Consider the following 17,748-nt stretch of genomic DNA (forward strand, 5'->3'; position numbering starts at 1 on the left):
TTTGTCGACACTAATAGTAACTTATTAACTTTATTTATATGCTGTAACTGTAATTCTTTTTGTGCACAACCCGCAGGCATTGCCACTTTCATTTCACTGCACATCGTGTATGTGTATGTGACAAATAAATTTGACTTGACTTGACTTGACTTGATTCAAAGTGTCACCTGTCTATGTTCTCCCGAGTTGCTGCCTTGACCCAGCTGTTATTCCAGCATTTTGAGTAAAAATTAATGGAGAAGTGTGGGGCGATTTTTTTTTTACACAGAAGATGGTGGGTGTCTGGAGCATAGACACAAAAAGCTGGAGTAACTCAGTGGGTCAGACAGCATCTCTGGAGAAAAGGAATAGGTAACATTTTAGGTCAAAAGCCTTCTTCTGAGACTCAGGGGAAAGGAAAACAAAATCTATAGACAGTGATATAGAGAGATGTAAAACAAATGAATGAAAGATATGCAAAAAGTAACAATGATAAAGGATCGTTATATGATAAAGGATGATTAAGCATATCTGGAGAATGCTGGTAGGGGTGGTGGTGGAGTCATATATGATAATGGTATTTAAGAAGCTTTTACTGTAGATCGATGGATATGCAGGGAATGGAGGGATATGAATCATGTGCAGCCAATGGAGATTTGTTTATTGGCATTATGTTCGGCATAGACATTGTGGGCTGAAGGGCCTGTTCCTGTGCTGCACTTTTCTGTCCTCTGTGTTCTATGCCAAATGTTAAATGAAGGATTTGAACAGCCGGGTTCATTTCCAGATTTAGACTGCAGCCAATGATGACTAAGGCGTAGAAACAGTGCAGGTTACAGTGCGGTCCTTGTTCTTGTAGATTGCACAGAGGGTTATTACATTTCTTAATGCACAACAACATTTATCTTTTCCTTTCTTTGATAATTTTAGACTACATTTATTTTGCAATGTTCCATTTACAAATTAAAGCAGTTGTAATAGAAACAGAATGACTCATTTTTTTTTTTCAATAATAACATTGAAAATAACTCACTATATTACAGAAATGCAACGCTAATTTGAATGTAAGACATAGTATACAATTATAGTTTTACATGTTGCATTATATTAATAAATGTTTTTTTGTTCTAGTTCAATATTTTAACATACAAAATATATAGTTAATTTAATACAATCTGGCCTGGTTTAGGTAAAATGTCCTTTTCTATTATTTTATGTGGTGAATTGCTTTATTATAAAATTATTTTATAATTTATTACAATAAATGTCAACAAGTGGGTTTCTCCGTAACAATTGAAGTTTACTGGAACTAAAAGAATGTTGTCTATCCATTTCCTCCATGGATGTTGCCTGACCTGCTGAATTCCTCCAGCACATTGTGTTCTTTGTCTTGCCATACCACCAGTCTTGAATACTTAAACCTCTAGCACTTGAATAACGCCTCCAGTTCCAGAGAGCATGTTATCAAACTAAATCTTTTTGGGGGCATGTGACTCAGAAAGCAGGTGTTAAGGCATGCAGCAAAATGTAGACAACATTCAGGCATAAGATGATAAGCGGCAGGTGACATTTGTGCCACAAAAATGACACATAACAAATATCTCCAAATATCTCCAACAGGAGAGAGTTCAACCATCTACCTTTAACATTTAATGACACTACCATTGCCGGGTCCTCCACCATCAACTACCTGTGGAACCTGTTGACCAGGAAATCAGCCACATAAATGCCTTGCTACAACCAACTTCGGGTATTTTGCCCTGAATGACTCCGTTTCTGATAGCCCACAGCCGTTCTATCATCTACATGGCGGAAGTGTGAAAGAATTCTCTCCTCTGTAGGAGAATGCAACACTTATTGAGGTTCAATGCCATCTTGGACAAAGCAGCCAGCTTGACTGACACATACAAACAAAAACGTCCAAAATATTATTTCCCTCCACCACCGAAGCGCATTGGCTACAGTGTGCACCATCTACAAAATAGACTCCACCTTTCCTTGATCATCATTGCTTTTTGCATATAGACAATAGACAATAGACAATAGGTGGAGGAGTAGGCAATTCGGCCCTTCGACCTAGCACCACCATTCAATGTGATCATGGCTGATCATTCTCAATCAGTACCCTGTTCCTGCCTTCTCCCCGTACCCCCTGACTCCGCTATCCTTAAGAGTTCTATCTTACATTAACTTGTTCTATGCACTTTCTCTATCACTCATCTCCCTCTTCCCTGACTCTCAGTCTTAGGAAGGATCTTGACCCAAAACATCACCTTTTCCTTTTCTCCAGAGATGCTGCCTGATCCATTGAGTTACTCCAGCTTTCTGTGTCTATCTTTAACTGGACATTGGTGCGGTTATTCTCATCTTTACTTTGGTCAGTGTATGGTTATCCCTGGTATTATTCAGTGACCAGAATTCAAAGCAATACCTTGTATATGAACAAACTATGCCATTATTTAGATGATAGCAATTGATTTGCAAATTATTATTAATCTGTGTTCGTAACCATTTGTACTGGCATGGTATTTCTTAAATTATAGTGCATCTGGTAGAATAGTCTTTGCATACACTGTTTCTGCTCACAGAAGGCAGAGTATATACATCTTTTGATGAAGCCTTCAGTACTGCAAGCTTTGCTGCCTGTTTCTTTTGGGAGCGATGCATTTCCCATTTATTAACCATGTAGCCGAGCGCACATTTCACCCAGTAATCTATCCTTTGTTCTGTAAACAGTTTTCAGGGAATTCACACTTAAAGCTGCACCTTGTCAAATAAATAAATGCTGTAATGAAAACCATCCTTACTTGTGGCAGAACACTATCCACAAAATATATATATATTTCAACTTGACACCTTGAAGCAGGAAAATTCTTCAGGGGCTTATGCTAAAATTTGAGGTAGTGCGGGTAAATTATTGACACTTTTGTTTAGCATAAAAAGGATAACATGAGCAAAAGGATTCAGCTTAAAATGCGCTCTCCAGTGCAAAGTGCAGATGTGTGCGTTTTCAGTATAAAGAATGGCACGATAGCTGCATCTTTGATGCCTCTTTGATGTTGTGAAGGAGTTTAAAGAACAATTGAGCAAAATTCTCCCTGACTCATTGCATAGCCATGAGCCATGTTTGTAAATAGCTGTTGCTCCAGGAAAATAGTTTGTTACAGACCCTCTTGAATCCTTAGTATTCAAGTAAGAGGCCTGCTTGGAGAAATCCAATGCAGTTTGTCTGAGGCTGAATTCTCCATTGACATAAGCATGATTGTGGTGATTTGCACGTACTAAAAGATTCTTTCTCCTCATTAGTTGAGGGTGTAGAGATTTCCTGAAGGTCAGTGGGATTATGTTCACTTGCTTCCTTTGCTTGTCTGTGTGGTTTTCACCACTACGTTTGTGAAGCACCTCCAAAAACCTTACCTGATATGGAGTGGACTGGCTTTCAATGTTGCCAATTTGATTAAAAATTCTGTTACTTGCCTCAGTATGCCTCAGTATTACAAATTATAAAGTGAAACTCTTCTTTCTTCAGCATTAAGTTGTAAGTTTGTTGTTGAAAATGCTTCAAACAGAATGAGCCGTTCATTGTGTTGAATTGAAGCAACTGTAATTACGAAGTACAATGGCTTCTATCGTTTGCTAATTGTGGCAAAATTATAACAATGTATGATTTGGTAGTATCAAATAGTGAAAAAAATCTCCATGGTGGAGCATTTACATGATTGAGATGCCTTTTTAATCATTTTGTTTTTCCAGTCTTTTTTGAGCACAAGTGAATATTTCCTACTCTGGCACGCAATATATTTTTGCATGTAATTAATATAAATTAATATAATTAACATTATAATTAGTATTATGTGCTTGCTCTAACATTAGCACAGAATGACAATTTTATGCTTCTATATGACATGTCCAATGCACTTTAACATTGTTTGTGAAGTGCTCTGGCATATTCCAAAATCATTATTTGAGGTGCTCTATAAATTCACATCTTTTCTTTCTTTGCAAATAAGTCCAGGATCAATTTTATTTTTCTTTACATTTGGTAGTGTCAAAATAAGAGTTGAAAACATTATGCCTGGTCCTTATCCCTTTACTTATTACTGGAATCCCTTCCTGAGGAAGAACATAGCTAGAGGAAATGGTAGACCTCCCAATTTATTTATTACCACCAGCCAGATGGATGACCTTTAGTTTAGTATTAGTTTTGAGATACCGCGCGTAAACAGGCCCTTCAGACCGCTGAATCTGCACCGACCAGCGGTCCCCGCACATTACCACTATCCTACACACACTAGGGGCAATTTAATATTTATTTTTACATTTATACCAAACCAATTAACCTACAAACCTGTATGTCTTTGGGGTGTGGGAGGAAACCGAAGATCTTGGAGGAAAACCCACACAGATCACTGGGAGAACGTACAAACTCCGTACAGACAAGCACCCGTAATCAGGATTGAACCTGGGTCTCTGGCGCTATAAGGCAGTAGCTCTACCACTGCGCCACCGTGCTGACCTGTGACTCTAAACTAGACTACTTTTATCCCAACTAGATTGGTGTGTGGGAAGGCAGGAAAGAGACAGTCAGAGAAAAGTGTATCGCCAATCACCTTCATTTTTACTAAATTTGCTGGCCCAGAGGGTCCCAAAGATGACAACCATTTCTAGTCCTTTTTCTATGTGCCCAGAAACTATTTTGCAAAATACCACAGCTTTTTCACCATTATGCAATTTAAAATCATTTTGCACCAGCATAAAATGCTATTAATACCTCTACCAGGCTGTCCCACCAGTTGAGAATACTGTGTCAAAATGGTGATCTGCACAATGCAAATTTGGGGATGTTACAGTGGGATTTGGATCTTGTTGCTCTGGTTTTACCCATCATTGGTCACTCTCTGGAAAATCTGATCTGTTAACACAATGCCAAACTAGGACAATTTCCACTTATTTCCACATACAGTGCCCTCCATAATGTTTGGGCCAAAGACCCATAATTTATTTAATTGCCTCTGTACTCCACAATTTGAAATTTGTAATAGAAAAAAAATCACATGTGGTTCATGTGCACATTGTCAGATTTTAATAAAGGCCGTTTTTCTACATTTTGGTTTCACCATATGGAAATTACAGCTGTGTTTATACATAGTCCCCACATTTCAGGGCACCATAATGTTTAGGACACATGGTTTCTCGGGTATTTATAATTGCTCAGGTGTGTTTAACTCCTCCTTAATGCAGGTATAAGAGAGCTCTCAGCACCTCATCTTTCCTCCAATCTTTCCATCACCTTTGGAAACTGTTATTGCTGTTTATCAACATGAGGACCAAAGTTGTGCCAATGAAAGTCAAAGAAACCACTATGAGGCTGAGAAACAAAAATAAAACTGTTGGAGACATCAGTCAAACCTTGGGTTTACCAAAATCAACTGTTTGGACCATCGTTAAGAAGAAAGAAAGGATTGGTGAGCTTACTAATCGCAAAGGCACTGGCAGGCCATGGAAGACCTCCACAGCTGATGACAGAATTCTCTCTATAATAAAGAAAAATCCCCAAACACCTGTTCGACAGATCAGAAACACTCTTCAGGAGTCAGGTGTGGATTTGTCAATGACCACTGTCCCACAGAAGACTTCATGAACAGAAATACAGAGGCTACACTGCAAGATGCAAACCATTGGTTAGCCGCAAAAATAGGATGACCAGGTTACAGGTTGCCAAGAAAAAGCCACCACAGATCTGGAAAAAGGTCTTGTGGTCAGATGAGAAAAAGATTGACTTATATCAGAGTGATGCAAGAGCAAAGTATGGAGGAGAGAAGGAACTGCCCAAGATCCAAAGCATACCACCTCATCTGTGAAACACAGTGGTGGGGTGTTATGGCCTGGGCATGTATGGCTGCTGAAGGAACTGGCTCACTTACCTTCATTGATGATACAACTGCTGATAGTAGTAGCATAATGAATTCTGAAGTGAATGGACACATCCTATCTGCTCGTTCAAACAAATGCCTCAAAACTCATTGGCCAGCGGTTCAGTCTGCAGCAAGACAATGAACCAAACATACTGCTAAAGCAACAAAGGAGTTTTTCAAAACTAAAAAATGGTCAATTCTTGAGTGGCCAAGTCAATCAACCGATCTGAACCCAATTGAGCCTGCCTTTTTTATGCTGAAGACAAAGCTGAAGGGGACTAGCCCCCAAAACAAGCATCAGCTAAAGATGGCAGCCATACAGGCCTGGCAAAGAATGCAACTGGTGATGTCCATGAATCACAGACTTCAAACAGTCAATAGTCAATAGTCAATAGTCGTTTATTTGTTACATACACATAAATGTGTAGTAAAATGAAACATTACCCGCAGTTGAACAATAAGACCAATAAGATTAATCAATAAAAATGCAATAACACATACAATCACAACTAACACTAAACAAAAAGAAACATCCATCACAGTGAGTCTCCTCCAGTCCCTCCTCACTGTGATGGAAGGCCAGAATGTCTTTTTCTCTTCCCTGCCGTCTTGTCCCGCGGTCAGGCTGTTGGAGTTGCCACGTCGGGGCGGTCGGGGCTCCCGATATTGAAGCCCCCGCTGGGCGGTGAAAAAAAATCCCGCGGCCTATTTCAGGCCGCGCCGGATGGTGAAAGGTCCGTGGCGGGCCGACCCAAGCCCCGCGATTCGGGGCGGGCGGACACGTTGCCTCTGCCGCTGCCGGAGCTCCCGATGTCGGCCCCCATCCAGGGGCCTGCGGGCTTCCGACGTCCACGCGGCCCGCGCCGGAGCCTCCGGAGACGAGTCGCAGCCGTTCCCGCAGCAATCGCAGGCAGCCAGCGCCGCAGGTGGTGAGTCCGGACCGCGGGCTCTGCGAACCAGAGACCCAGGTGGTCCCAGGTGCATGGCCGGTGGTAGGCCGCAACGGGAACGGAGACACGATACAGAACAAAGGTCGCGTCTCCGTTCTGGAGAGAGAATGTTTCAGTTACAGTTCCCGTTCCCTCCCACCCCCCCCCCCCAAAACATAACATACAACACTACATCATATTAACACTACAATTGAGACAAAAACAACAAAAAACACAAAAGACAGACGGACTGCAGGCAAGCCGCAGCTGCGACGGCAGCGCTGGCTCCTCCCTGGATTCGGATGCATGCAAAGGATAAGCAACAAAATACTAAACACGACTACTTCATTTACATAACATTGCTGTGTCCCAAATATTATGGTACCATGAAATGGGGGTCCTATGTATAAACACAGTTGTAATTTCTACACGGTGAAACTAAAATGTATAAAAATGGCCTTCATTAAAATCTGACAATGTGCACATGAACCTCATGTGATTTTTTTCTATTACAAATCTCAAATTGTGGAGTACAGCAGCAAATAAATAAATAATGGGTCTTTGTCCCAAACATTATGGAGGGCACTGTATTGTTCTGGTGACTGCCCTCCAATCCCTTCCAAATCATTCAATCCTGTTGTTAAGATTCCAAGGCCCTAATCTCTCAGTCTGCCGCCCCAACTTGTCCCTTCCTTACCTCAACCTATGATGTATCTGAATTATTGGCTGTGGCGTGGAACTGAATATGTGAAGATCAGTCCATTAGGCAGGAATATTCTCACATACACGTAATCGCTGTTACCAAAAAAATAAAATATTTCTCACTTCCAATCCCAATCTGTTTTTATGTACTTTAAATCCCCAGCACCTTTTGTAATCCTGTCAACGACTAACTTGCTACTATGCTAATCTGAACACTTAGTGGATTCTGTAACTGAGATGATGAACATTCACATTACATCCTGTAGATTAATTGTACAGTGAATGGTGCCTTGAATATAAAATTGCCAGTCCATTTCGCCCCCTGCACGAACATTTTGGTCAGAATTATCACTGGAGAAATTGAAACATGGCTCATTTATGTGTAAGAAGGGGTTGGACACGTTAGAGGCAGGAAACATGTTCCCAATGTTGGGGGAGTCCAGAACAAGGGGCCACAGTTTAAGAATAAGTTTTAGGCCATTTAGAACGGAGATGAGGAAAAACATTTTTCAGTCAGAGTTGTGAATCTGTGGAATTCTCTGCCTCAGAAGGCAGTGGAGGCCAATTCTCTGAATGCATTCAAGAGAGAGCAAGATAGAGCTCTTAAGGATAGCGGAGTCAGGGGGTATGGGGAGAAGGCAAGAACGGGGTACTGATTGAGAATGATCAGCCATGATCACATTGAATGGCGGTGCTTGTTCGAAGGGCCGAATGGCCTACTCCTGCACCTATTGTCTATTGTCTATTGTCTAGAAGGAACTGCAGAAGCTGGTTTAAACCGAAGATAGACACAAAAAGCTGGAGTAACTAAGCGGGACAGGCAGCATCTCTGGAGAGAAGGGATGGGTGACGTTTCGGGTTGAGACCGTTCTTCAGAGAGAGAATCTATCTTTGCATCTATCTTTGGCTCATTTATGTATTTTATTTACGAAAATAATGTGTTTTATTTTGAAATGTCCCATTTCAATATGACCACATTAGAACATACAATGAAACCGTGTGAAAAGTCTAAACAATAAAAGTTTCCACAGTGTGATATTTGAAATTTTAGTTCAGTATTTAAGTTATCTGGTGACTGGAATATGGCATTTTGCATTGTTGTTTATTTTACAATATAGTTAGACTGGTTGGAATATGTTAGATCGCTTTAATTTGAGAGACAGCAAAAAAGTGACAGAGAAAAGGTTCAAGGGATTTGTCAGTATGTAAATTTAAAAAAGACATAACTTGTGACATTGTTCATCATGTGTATTTTAGTTTAGTTTAGTATATTGTCATGTGTACCAAAGTACAGTGAAAATATTTTTGTTTTTTGTTGCATGCTAACCAGTCAGCGGAAAGTCGATACATGTGTCACAGTCTGTCCTGTTCACTCACCTGCCAGCCACGCCCACCACGTTAAGCCAACTCCCCTCACCTGTTCACTCACCTACTCCAGATCACCAATCAAGCCAGCATATAAACCCTTCCTGCACACACACACACACACACGCACATGCACATGCACACGCACACGCACACGCACACGCACACGCACACGCACACGCACACGCACACGCACACGCACACGCACACGCACACGCACACGCACACGCACACGCACGCACACACACTCTTACTTCTTAGCCCTCATGCAAGACTCTCCAGCATTCTCTCTTGGACTGATCTCCCGTTGCTGACCCTGCCTGCTCCCGACCTTCATGCCTCGTCGTCGCCCTGGTGAACGCCTCAGTCTTCTGTCCCCGACCACGAGCAGGTAGAAATAAAGCTCATTCTAAAACTACTTCCTTGGTTCCGTGTGCTGCATTTGGGTCTACCTGCGGTCCGTTACAACATGATTACAATCGAGCCGTCCACAGTGTACAGATACCTGACAAAGGGAATAATGTTTAGTGCAAGATTAAGTCCAGTAAACTCTAATTAAAGATAGTTCAATGGTCTTCATTATGGTAGATAGTAGCTCAGGACTGCTCTGAGGCTCTCACTAGGGTCTCTTCTACATTCTGCAGGTCCGCTCTTGCTCCCCCTCCCCCCATTCGTAACAAGGACAGAATCCCCCTCGTTCTCACCTTCCACCGCACTAGCCAGCGTATCCAACAAATCATCCGCCAACATTTCCGTCACCTACAACGGGACCCCACCACTGGCCATATCTTCCTATCCCCTCCCCTTTCTGCGTTCCGCAGAGACCGTTCCCTCCGTAACTCCCTGGTCCACTCGTCCCTTCCTACCCAAACCGCCCCATCCCCGGGCACTTTCCCCAGCAACCGCAGGAGATGCAACACCTGTCCCTTTACCTCCCCCCTCAACGCCATCCAAGGACCCAAACAGTCTTTCCAGGTGAGACAGAGGTGCACCTCCACCAACCTCATCTATTGCATCCGCTGCTCTACATGTCAACTTCTTTACATCGGCGAAACCAAACACAGGCTCGGCGATCGCTTCGCCTAACACCTGCGCTCAGTCCGCCTTAACCAACCTGATCTCCCGGTGGCTGAACACTTCAACTCCCCCTCCCATTCCCAGTCTGACCTTTCTGTCATGGGCCTCCTCCAGTGCCATAGTGAGGTCCACCGGAAATTGGAGGAACAGCACCTCATATTTCGCCTGGGCAGCTTGCAGCCCAGTGGTATGAACATTGACTTCTCCAACTTTAGATAGTTCCTCTGTCCCTCTCTTCCCCTCCCCCTTCCCAGATCTCCCACTGTCTTCCTGTCTCCTCCTTTATCGTTCCTTTGTCCCGCCCCCCTGACATCAGTCTGAAGAAGGGTCTCGACCCGAAAAGTCACCCATTCCTTCTCTCCTGAGATGCTGCCTGACCTGCTGAGTTACTCCTGCACTTTGTGAATAAATACCTTCGATTTGTACCAGCATCTGCAGTTATTTTCTTACACTAGTTTTCCACATTAGTTCTCAATGAAGTATTCAATTTATTTAATTCTGTGGCTCTACAATTATTTTATTCCTGTCACTTACATTTTCCTTTCGCTTCATCCTCAATCCTCACTCATTTATTCTCTACCTCCTCTGTGCAGCTCCTTTCTTTCTAAACTCTTATCACTTGTTGGTTTAGTGTCCCCTTGTAATCGTTTGCCTTGTTTTCTGCATGCTGTTTACTGTGGCTGAGCACCATGCAGCATGGCATTGATCTGAATGCTCCCCCAGCACTGGTCCTCCATCACTGCTCACATTCCTATGAAGAAATGAAAAATGAGCTCTACACACAGCTTTTTCACCTCGCTGCCCAGTGGCTAAAATAAAACGTGAGCAAGAGACTGATTCTCCTTGAAGCTGATTTTTTTTTTTTTTTAAACTCTAACTGGTCCCTGGCGGTCATCAATATTGATTGGTGGTAAATAATCTGTTGGAGTTTGGGGGCATGCCAGGGACAAATTACCGTACACTATCTTTCCTCTCCAAGGACGTGTGCAGTTGTCAGAACTGCACATAAAAGGTTGACTGTTGCACATTTCGGTTTCGATGCTTATTGCCGTGCACGCACACACAAACACAACGACCCCCACCCCCTCCCCTCCCCCCTTACACACACGCACACGCACACGCACATGCACACACGCACACACACACGTATACACACACACAAGTAAACAATCATGTAAACACACATGTAAAATCACGCACGTAAACACATATGCACGCGCGCACACACACACACACACACACACACACACACACACACACACACACACACACACACACACACACACACACACACACACACACACACACACACACACACACACACACACACAACCTCCATACACAAACACAAACACCCACACACTTATCCTTTCACAAATACATGTGTATATTCTATAAAAATATTTATTCGCTTCACGCAATTACACAAACATATGCACATAAATACAAGAAGGGTCTGAAGAAGGGTATCGACCCGAAACGTCACCCATTCCTTCTCTCCCGAGATGCTGCCTGACCTGCTGAGTCACTCCAGCATTTTGTGAATAAATCGATTTGTACCAGCATCTGCAGTTATTTTCTTATATTATGCACATACATACAAATTGGATTGGATTGGATTATCTTTATTGTCATTTAAAAATAAATTTGAATGAAATGTCATTGCCATGCAGTCATGATGGTAAAGAGCACGAGACACACAATTACATAAGTTTAACATAGACAACCATCAAACTGACTCCACCAGGCTCCCCCTCACTGTGATGGAAGGCACAGAAAAATCTTATCTCCTCCTTTGTATTTTCTCCCGCGGTCAGACAGTAAGATTGCTGCTTTGAGGCGATCGTGGCTCCCGATTTTTGAAGCCCCCGCCGGGCGATGGAAGGTCCCGCGGCCGAGCCGCGTGGGGCAATGGAGATCCCGAGCCTCCACAGCCACCCATCCCCAGTTACTATGCATGTACGTACATGCACACCTTAAATATACAATCACATCAGTACAGACATATACCTGCATCTACTCACTCATTCACAACAAATACTTCTGCACATATCCCCCTCCCCTCCCCCACTCACCATCAACAACACCATAGTCACATCTGTGGAGTCATTTAAGTTCCTTGGTACCATCATCTCCAGGGACCTTAAATGGGGGCCCACCATTGACTCCACAGTCAAAAAGGCCCAACAGAGGATGTACCTCCTGCGGCAACTGAAGAAACATAATCTGCCACAGGTAATGATGGTCCAATTCTATACTGCTATCATTGAGTCCGTCCTCACCTTCTCCATCATGGTCTGGTTTGGCTCAGCCACCAAGCACAACATCCAGAGGCTGCAACGGATCGTTCGCACAGCTGAGAAGGTTGTTGGCTGCAACCTTCCCCCCATTGACGAACTGCACACTGCAAGGGCCAGGAAGTGAGCGGGCAAGATCATCTTTGACTCATCTCACCCTGGCCACAAACTCTTTGAAGCACTTCCCTCTGGAAGGCGACTCCGGACTGTCAAAGCAGCCACAGCCAGACATAAAAACTGTTTTTTTTCCACGAGTGATAGTTCTACTTAATAACCAAAGTCTGCAGTCTCTTTTTTGCTCTGGTTTATTTTCACCCACATGTTTAGACCGTAATGTTGTATCCTTATTGTTTTGATGTGGTAATGCTTTATTCTTAATTGTTAACTGTATGTTTATGTTGTCATTTGTGAGCGGAGCACCAAGGCACATTCCTTGTATATGCATACTTGGCCAATAAACGTATTCATTCATTCATTCATTCATTCATATCCCACACATAAGCTAACACACCCCAGCACACATCCACACACACAGAAAACAAAGTACCTGGATGTGCACAGAGCAGTTTGATACTGTATCAATTTAAAATATCTTTGTCCATCAGTGAAGATATATTTTTTATATATTACTTTCCTTTTCTCCCCTTCCCACCTAATGTGTGATTTTGAATTTTTGGTTCATCGCTAAGATCCAGAAATAAAAATGTTTGTGTCACATTACGTCCTTTAATTACACTCTATTCTTTTGCAATTTTAAAATATTTTTAATATCTGAATATATTGGATATGTGATTTTAATGCCGTCACTTTCTCACCTCCGATTCCCAACCAACAACACCGCCCCATCATATTCTTTACATGTTCTAACTGGAATCCTGCCAAATTGCAATAGACCTGTTGGAATTGACAAAATGCAGTACATCACAGTATTAATTCAAGTCTTTTGGAGTCTGACCAAACTGCTGGCCTTGAAAAGAATGCTTGCATTCTCCTTGGGTGTGTTGCCAATTTGTATGCTCCAGACAAGGTTATTCAGAGTAGGAATTAACCTTTTACGCTTGAAGCCCAAGAAATAAAGCAAAACTGGTCTGCAGGAGAGTTTCCAGGTTTAAATTTATAACTCTGCTCTGTTGCCCATTGCGTGCAGTAGAAATCTGGACAAACACTTCCAGGGAAATAAATTGACAGTTTAACATTATGCGGCAAAGGCACCTGAATTCCTGATACATGATGTATAGTTGAAAAATGAAATCATTTGTTTCCTTGTAATTCCTTACCATGTAACAAGACTCTCTTTATGTTCTTGGAAGCCAATTCATACCAGTCCTCATACACCACAGAAATAGCTCCCTTGGCCCAACTCACCATGCCGATCAAGAGGCCCTGTCTAAGCCAGTCCCATTAACCCACATTTGGCCCATTGCCCTCTAAACCTCTCCTATCTATGTACCAGTGCAAATGTCTTTTTGAATGTTGCTAATGTACCTGCACCAATTACTTCATCTGAAGGCTCATTTTCTATATCCACTGCCCTCTGTGTAAAAATTTGCCCCTCAGGTTCCTCCTAACTTTTCCCCCTCTCACCTTAAACCTATGCCCCCTAGCTCTCGCTTGAATGTATTCAGAGAATTGGCCTCCACTGCTCTCTGAGGCAGAGAATTCCACAGATTCACAACTCTGACTAAAAAAGTTTTTCCTCATCTCTGTTCTAAATGGCCTACCCCTCGTTTGGAAATTCTGAGGATTGAAGCTATGAATTGAGTAAAGTTCCTTGTTGGCGTATATGCTCCCTAGCTTCGAGGTATACCAATAAAGAAAGAGGAGAGGGTTATGCTCTCTGCCTGTTCATACAGATCTTGGGGTATCAAAGAAATCTTTACGAAAGTTGGAATTATGCTGGTTTCCTGTCATTTCCAGGGGCATATAGTAATTACAGTGCACTTCCAAGCACTGGCCGTGGGCAAATAGTGACCTCTTTTCCAATTCATATTAAGTAGAAAATAATTTGTTGCTGAGCAGAGAACAGCTTTTCTAAAATGTATTTTGTTCTACAATTTTATATATGTAAATGCATAAAAGCAACTCCAGTCAATCATTAAATAAAATGGACTAGAGCCAGTACCAGGGCTTAGTAAGAAGACCCATTGTCAGTTCCGTATAATAAATTTGCATGGACATACGGTTACTCTCAGACAGATACAAACCTTCACCTTAGCAGATCTGGAGTAGCAGATCACATTTCTCATTCATATTAAATGTGTAAAGAGGATAAGGCTCAAATGTGCAATTTGGCCATGCGTTTCCAACATTTTATCACAGTAACATGTGGGGGACATTTTCAAAGACCTCGGGCCTCAGCAGGATTCTGCACATAATGAGCAGTTTATCGGAAAATCACCGGTGCTTTGCTCACAATTTTACGTTTGCAGACTTTAATAGTAAAGCCCTCCCACAGTTTGTGAGGTCCTGCTGTGCTACAGGGCCTCTGCAAATTACAGCGGAGCCATTTGCATTGGTATTAACTAATTTGTACCTTATAAACATTCTTCAATGCACCTGTCCTGCCCCTAGTTTATGCTCTATTTTTATATAATTAGTAAAGTAGCTACAACTCAGTTCTGCTCGGCAACGAATAAAATGTATTAAAGAGATATTGTCAGTAGCGTAATGTGGTTAACATTAACGTTACATTCATATACTACCTTCAACATGTGGCATTCCTCATCACTTCGCATGAAGGTAATCAGCCAAACATGTACAATGAGTCAACAATTAGTCTAGAAAATTCCACACTTGAAGATCACCTGAGAGACTGATATTAGGTTTGTGTCAAAACGAAGGAATGAAAAGCATGGAGATTTAGGAAAGGAATTGAAAAATGTTTGGCCTAGATGGTAAGGGCTTCGCCAGACTCTATTATGCTCGGGGTGTATGCAGTTTCTTTTAAACTGGATTCATATTTAGTTTAGGCCGACAAGGTGAAAGTGGCCACCCTTCAATTGTGATCTACCTTGGTGAAGTAAGTTTGAGAACTTTCCATTCACTTCTAAGTGGACATAAGTTCAAAGTACAAGTCTAATCAAATTCAAAGCCAGAGGAGCACTCAGCAAGAAGAATGGGTTATGTAATAAATGAAAAAGACTCATTGGTGCCAATCCCTCATTTTAACGTAGAAAAAGTGTTGGGCGGAAAGAGAAGACAACCAAAAGATGAACCTCATTTTAATGAACAAAAGGAAAATCTAATTTACACTTAACCGAAGGTTTAAGCATCTATAGATACCCATTGTGCTATAAATTCACAACAGTTCCTCGTAGTACATTGCAGTTAGAGTTGAGTTCAATTGTGGTGCATTGTACATATTTTCTGAGGAAAATGTTTTCTCAATTTAGATGAAAGCCTTCACTATAAACTAGGATATTAATTAAATATGAAACCAGCAAAAAATTTGCAGGATAAATACAAAATTCAAATTACAATGGCTACTATTAAGGCCTGACTTGATTGTGGCAAAAATTACCCAGGTAATTCAAGTCATTACAAGTCATCAGTTGCTGCCTGTCTAACATTATTCGAATCAACTTACTCTGTTAAAACATCCATGTCAAAATATTGTTAACCCTTAAACCCACACAGCAAAAACATATTTTTTGCTTTTCTGTTGTTACATCTGTTTACACCAACACCTTTCCCTGATATTGTGTTAGTTAAATTTTAAATGTACGCCTTTAATTTTGTAATTCTATTCCCCGTGAATTTCAATTGTGTTCCATTAATGTTCCTCCTCCTATAGTCGAGAAGCTCACATTAAACCCTTTGCATCTACAATGCCAACATTAAGGTATGTTGAACAGCTACAAAATGGCAGAACATTAATTGCAATGATGTTGAATCAATACAACCCGGAACTGCCTTCCAGCCAGTATTCTGGTTTGCATGGTAATTATAATTACCTGAAATGCCAAACAAAAGAACTCCTTTCCCTCAATCCTTTGCATAGATTATTCTATTCTCAAATACCAGCTATTTTTGTCACAATGTGATGAGAGCTGACCAATTTACAGCAAGTTACACTGAGCCAAGTCATACCAGACGTATCGTGCAAAGTTTGCCTTTGAGCATTTGTTTCAGTGATTTTTTTGGAGCTGAACTTTTAATTTTTACCATAACCTAAACTTTAAAACTCGTTGCGCTCTCACCCTTGTTTTAAATCTATTTTATTTGTGGTTGATAAAAACATTGTTGCCTCAGTCACAGACTTTCTTGTGCAAAACCAATGCCATGGCTGAGGGAGTGAAAATGCTATGTGCTTAGGATATGTTGTAATACATCTTTGATGTCCAGGAGAATTGTTCACTGTTTTGATGAAATATTCGAGAGGATTTCCTCCATACTTCCTCAGTTGTAAAGCACTTCGGGCATTCAAAGGCTGTATAAATGCAAATCCTTCTCCTTCTGTTTGGTTTGTACAGTGAAATTGTAAAAGTAACCATAAAGAAGGAATTGTGGTTTCACATCAAATGCCACACAAGTCCTTCTGGACCTGTATCCTATCAGTTATATTCAATGATATTTACTTAAAGAATCAATCGTAGAATTCAGTAAAAAGAACACGATAGGAAACAATAGTAAAAGGTTGGGGAGAAGAATTAGGGCAATACCAGATTATACTCACAGCATAAGGTTATGTGCATATGCAGTCCTTTAAAGTGGCTACTGAAGAAAATAAATACAGCGTCTTTTTGGGTTATTAACTAAGTTGCTCGTGTAAACCTCAAAGCAAGTTAGTTCAAAGGCAGCAGTGGTATTGAGGTGAAATTATTCCAGCCTAGCAAAGTAGCATCTGGAAACTCTGAGAGATTCCATCCCTTTCCCCCGCAGTATGAAGGTTTTCTTTATCTTTTCTCCCTCAATCTTTCTCTTTCATTTTTCTGCATGTTCTTTCTTGACATCTGATATTTTCTTTCCATCTTTTCTCTCCATCTATGTTTCTGATATTTTGGTTGGGATGTTTTTTTAAATCTATATTTATATATATGTTCAAAATAACCTTTTATAAAATAACTATATATACATAAATGTTTTAAATAACACACACACACAAGCACACATAGATGTGTGTTATCAATTTTCTATTATGAATTTATTAAATGACTGTACCTTGTAAATAAAATGATTCCTCACAATAACATTTATTATGTGTTTAAGATACTGTACAGTACATATATACAGAAGTTTTTTTTAGGTAGCTTTACAAAAGGCATAGAAACACTATTTGAAACATAGCTGAAATATTACAGTTTGACTTTCTGGTTGTAACTGTCAAATGTGCTGTCTTTCAGTATAACCAAGAACAATATGGGAAACCCAAAAGATTTGACCTCAACATTATGCCTGTCTGGAAGAGAAATATTACTGGGAGAGGAATTGTGGTTTCTATTATTGATGATGGTGAGTCACTTCTTTTGGCGTGAAGAGTTTAAA

General features: G+C 41.1%; 1 protein-coding gene across 2 annotated transcripts in view; it reads left to right on the plus strand.

Annotated features, from left to right (window-relative positions):
- The window catches only part of LOC144594034 (PC3-like endoprotease variant B), a 1,240,467-nt gene that overhangs the window by 376,998 nt on the left and 845,721 nt on the right, over positions 1-17,748 (plus strand). For both annotated transcript variants that reach the window (XM_078400201.1, XM_078400200.1), the window contains one exon: positions 17,607-17,715. In XM_078400201.1, the coding sequence (XP_078256327.1) occupies positions 17,607-17,715 (109 nt within the window). The remainder of the gene's footprint in view (positions 1-17,606; positions 17,716-17,748) is intronic.

The sequence above is a fragment of the Rhinoraja longicauda genome, chromosome 5, assembly GCF_053455715.1.
Source record: "Rhinoraja longicauda isolate Sanriku21f chromosome 5, sRhiLon1.1, whole genome shotgun sequence".
Lineage (NCBI taxonomy): Eukaryota > Metazoa > Chordata > Chondrichthyes > Rajiformes > Arhynchobatidae > Rhinoraja > Rhinoraja longicauda.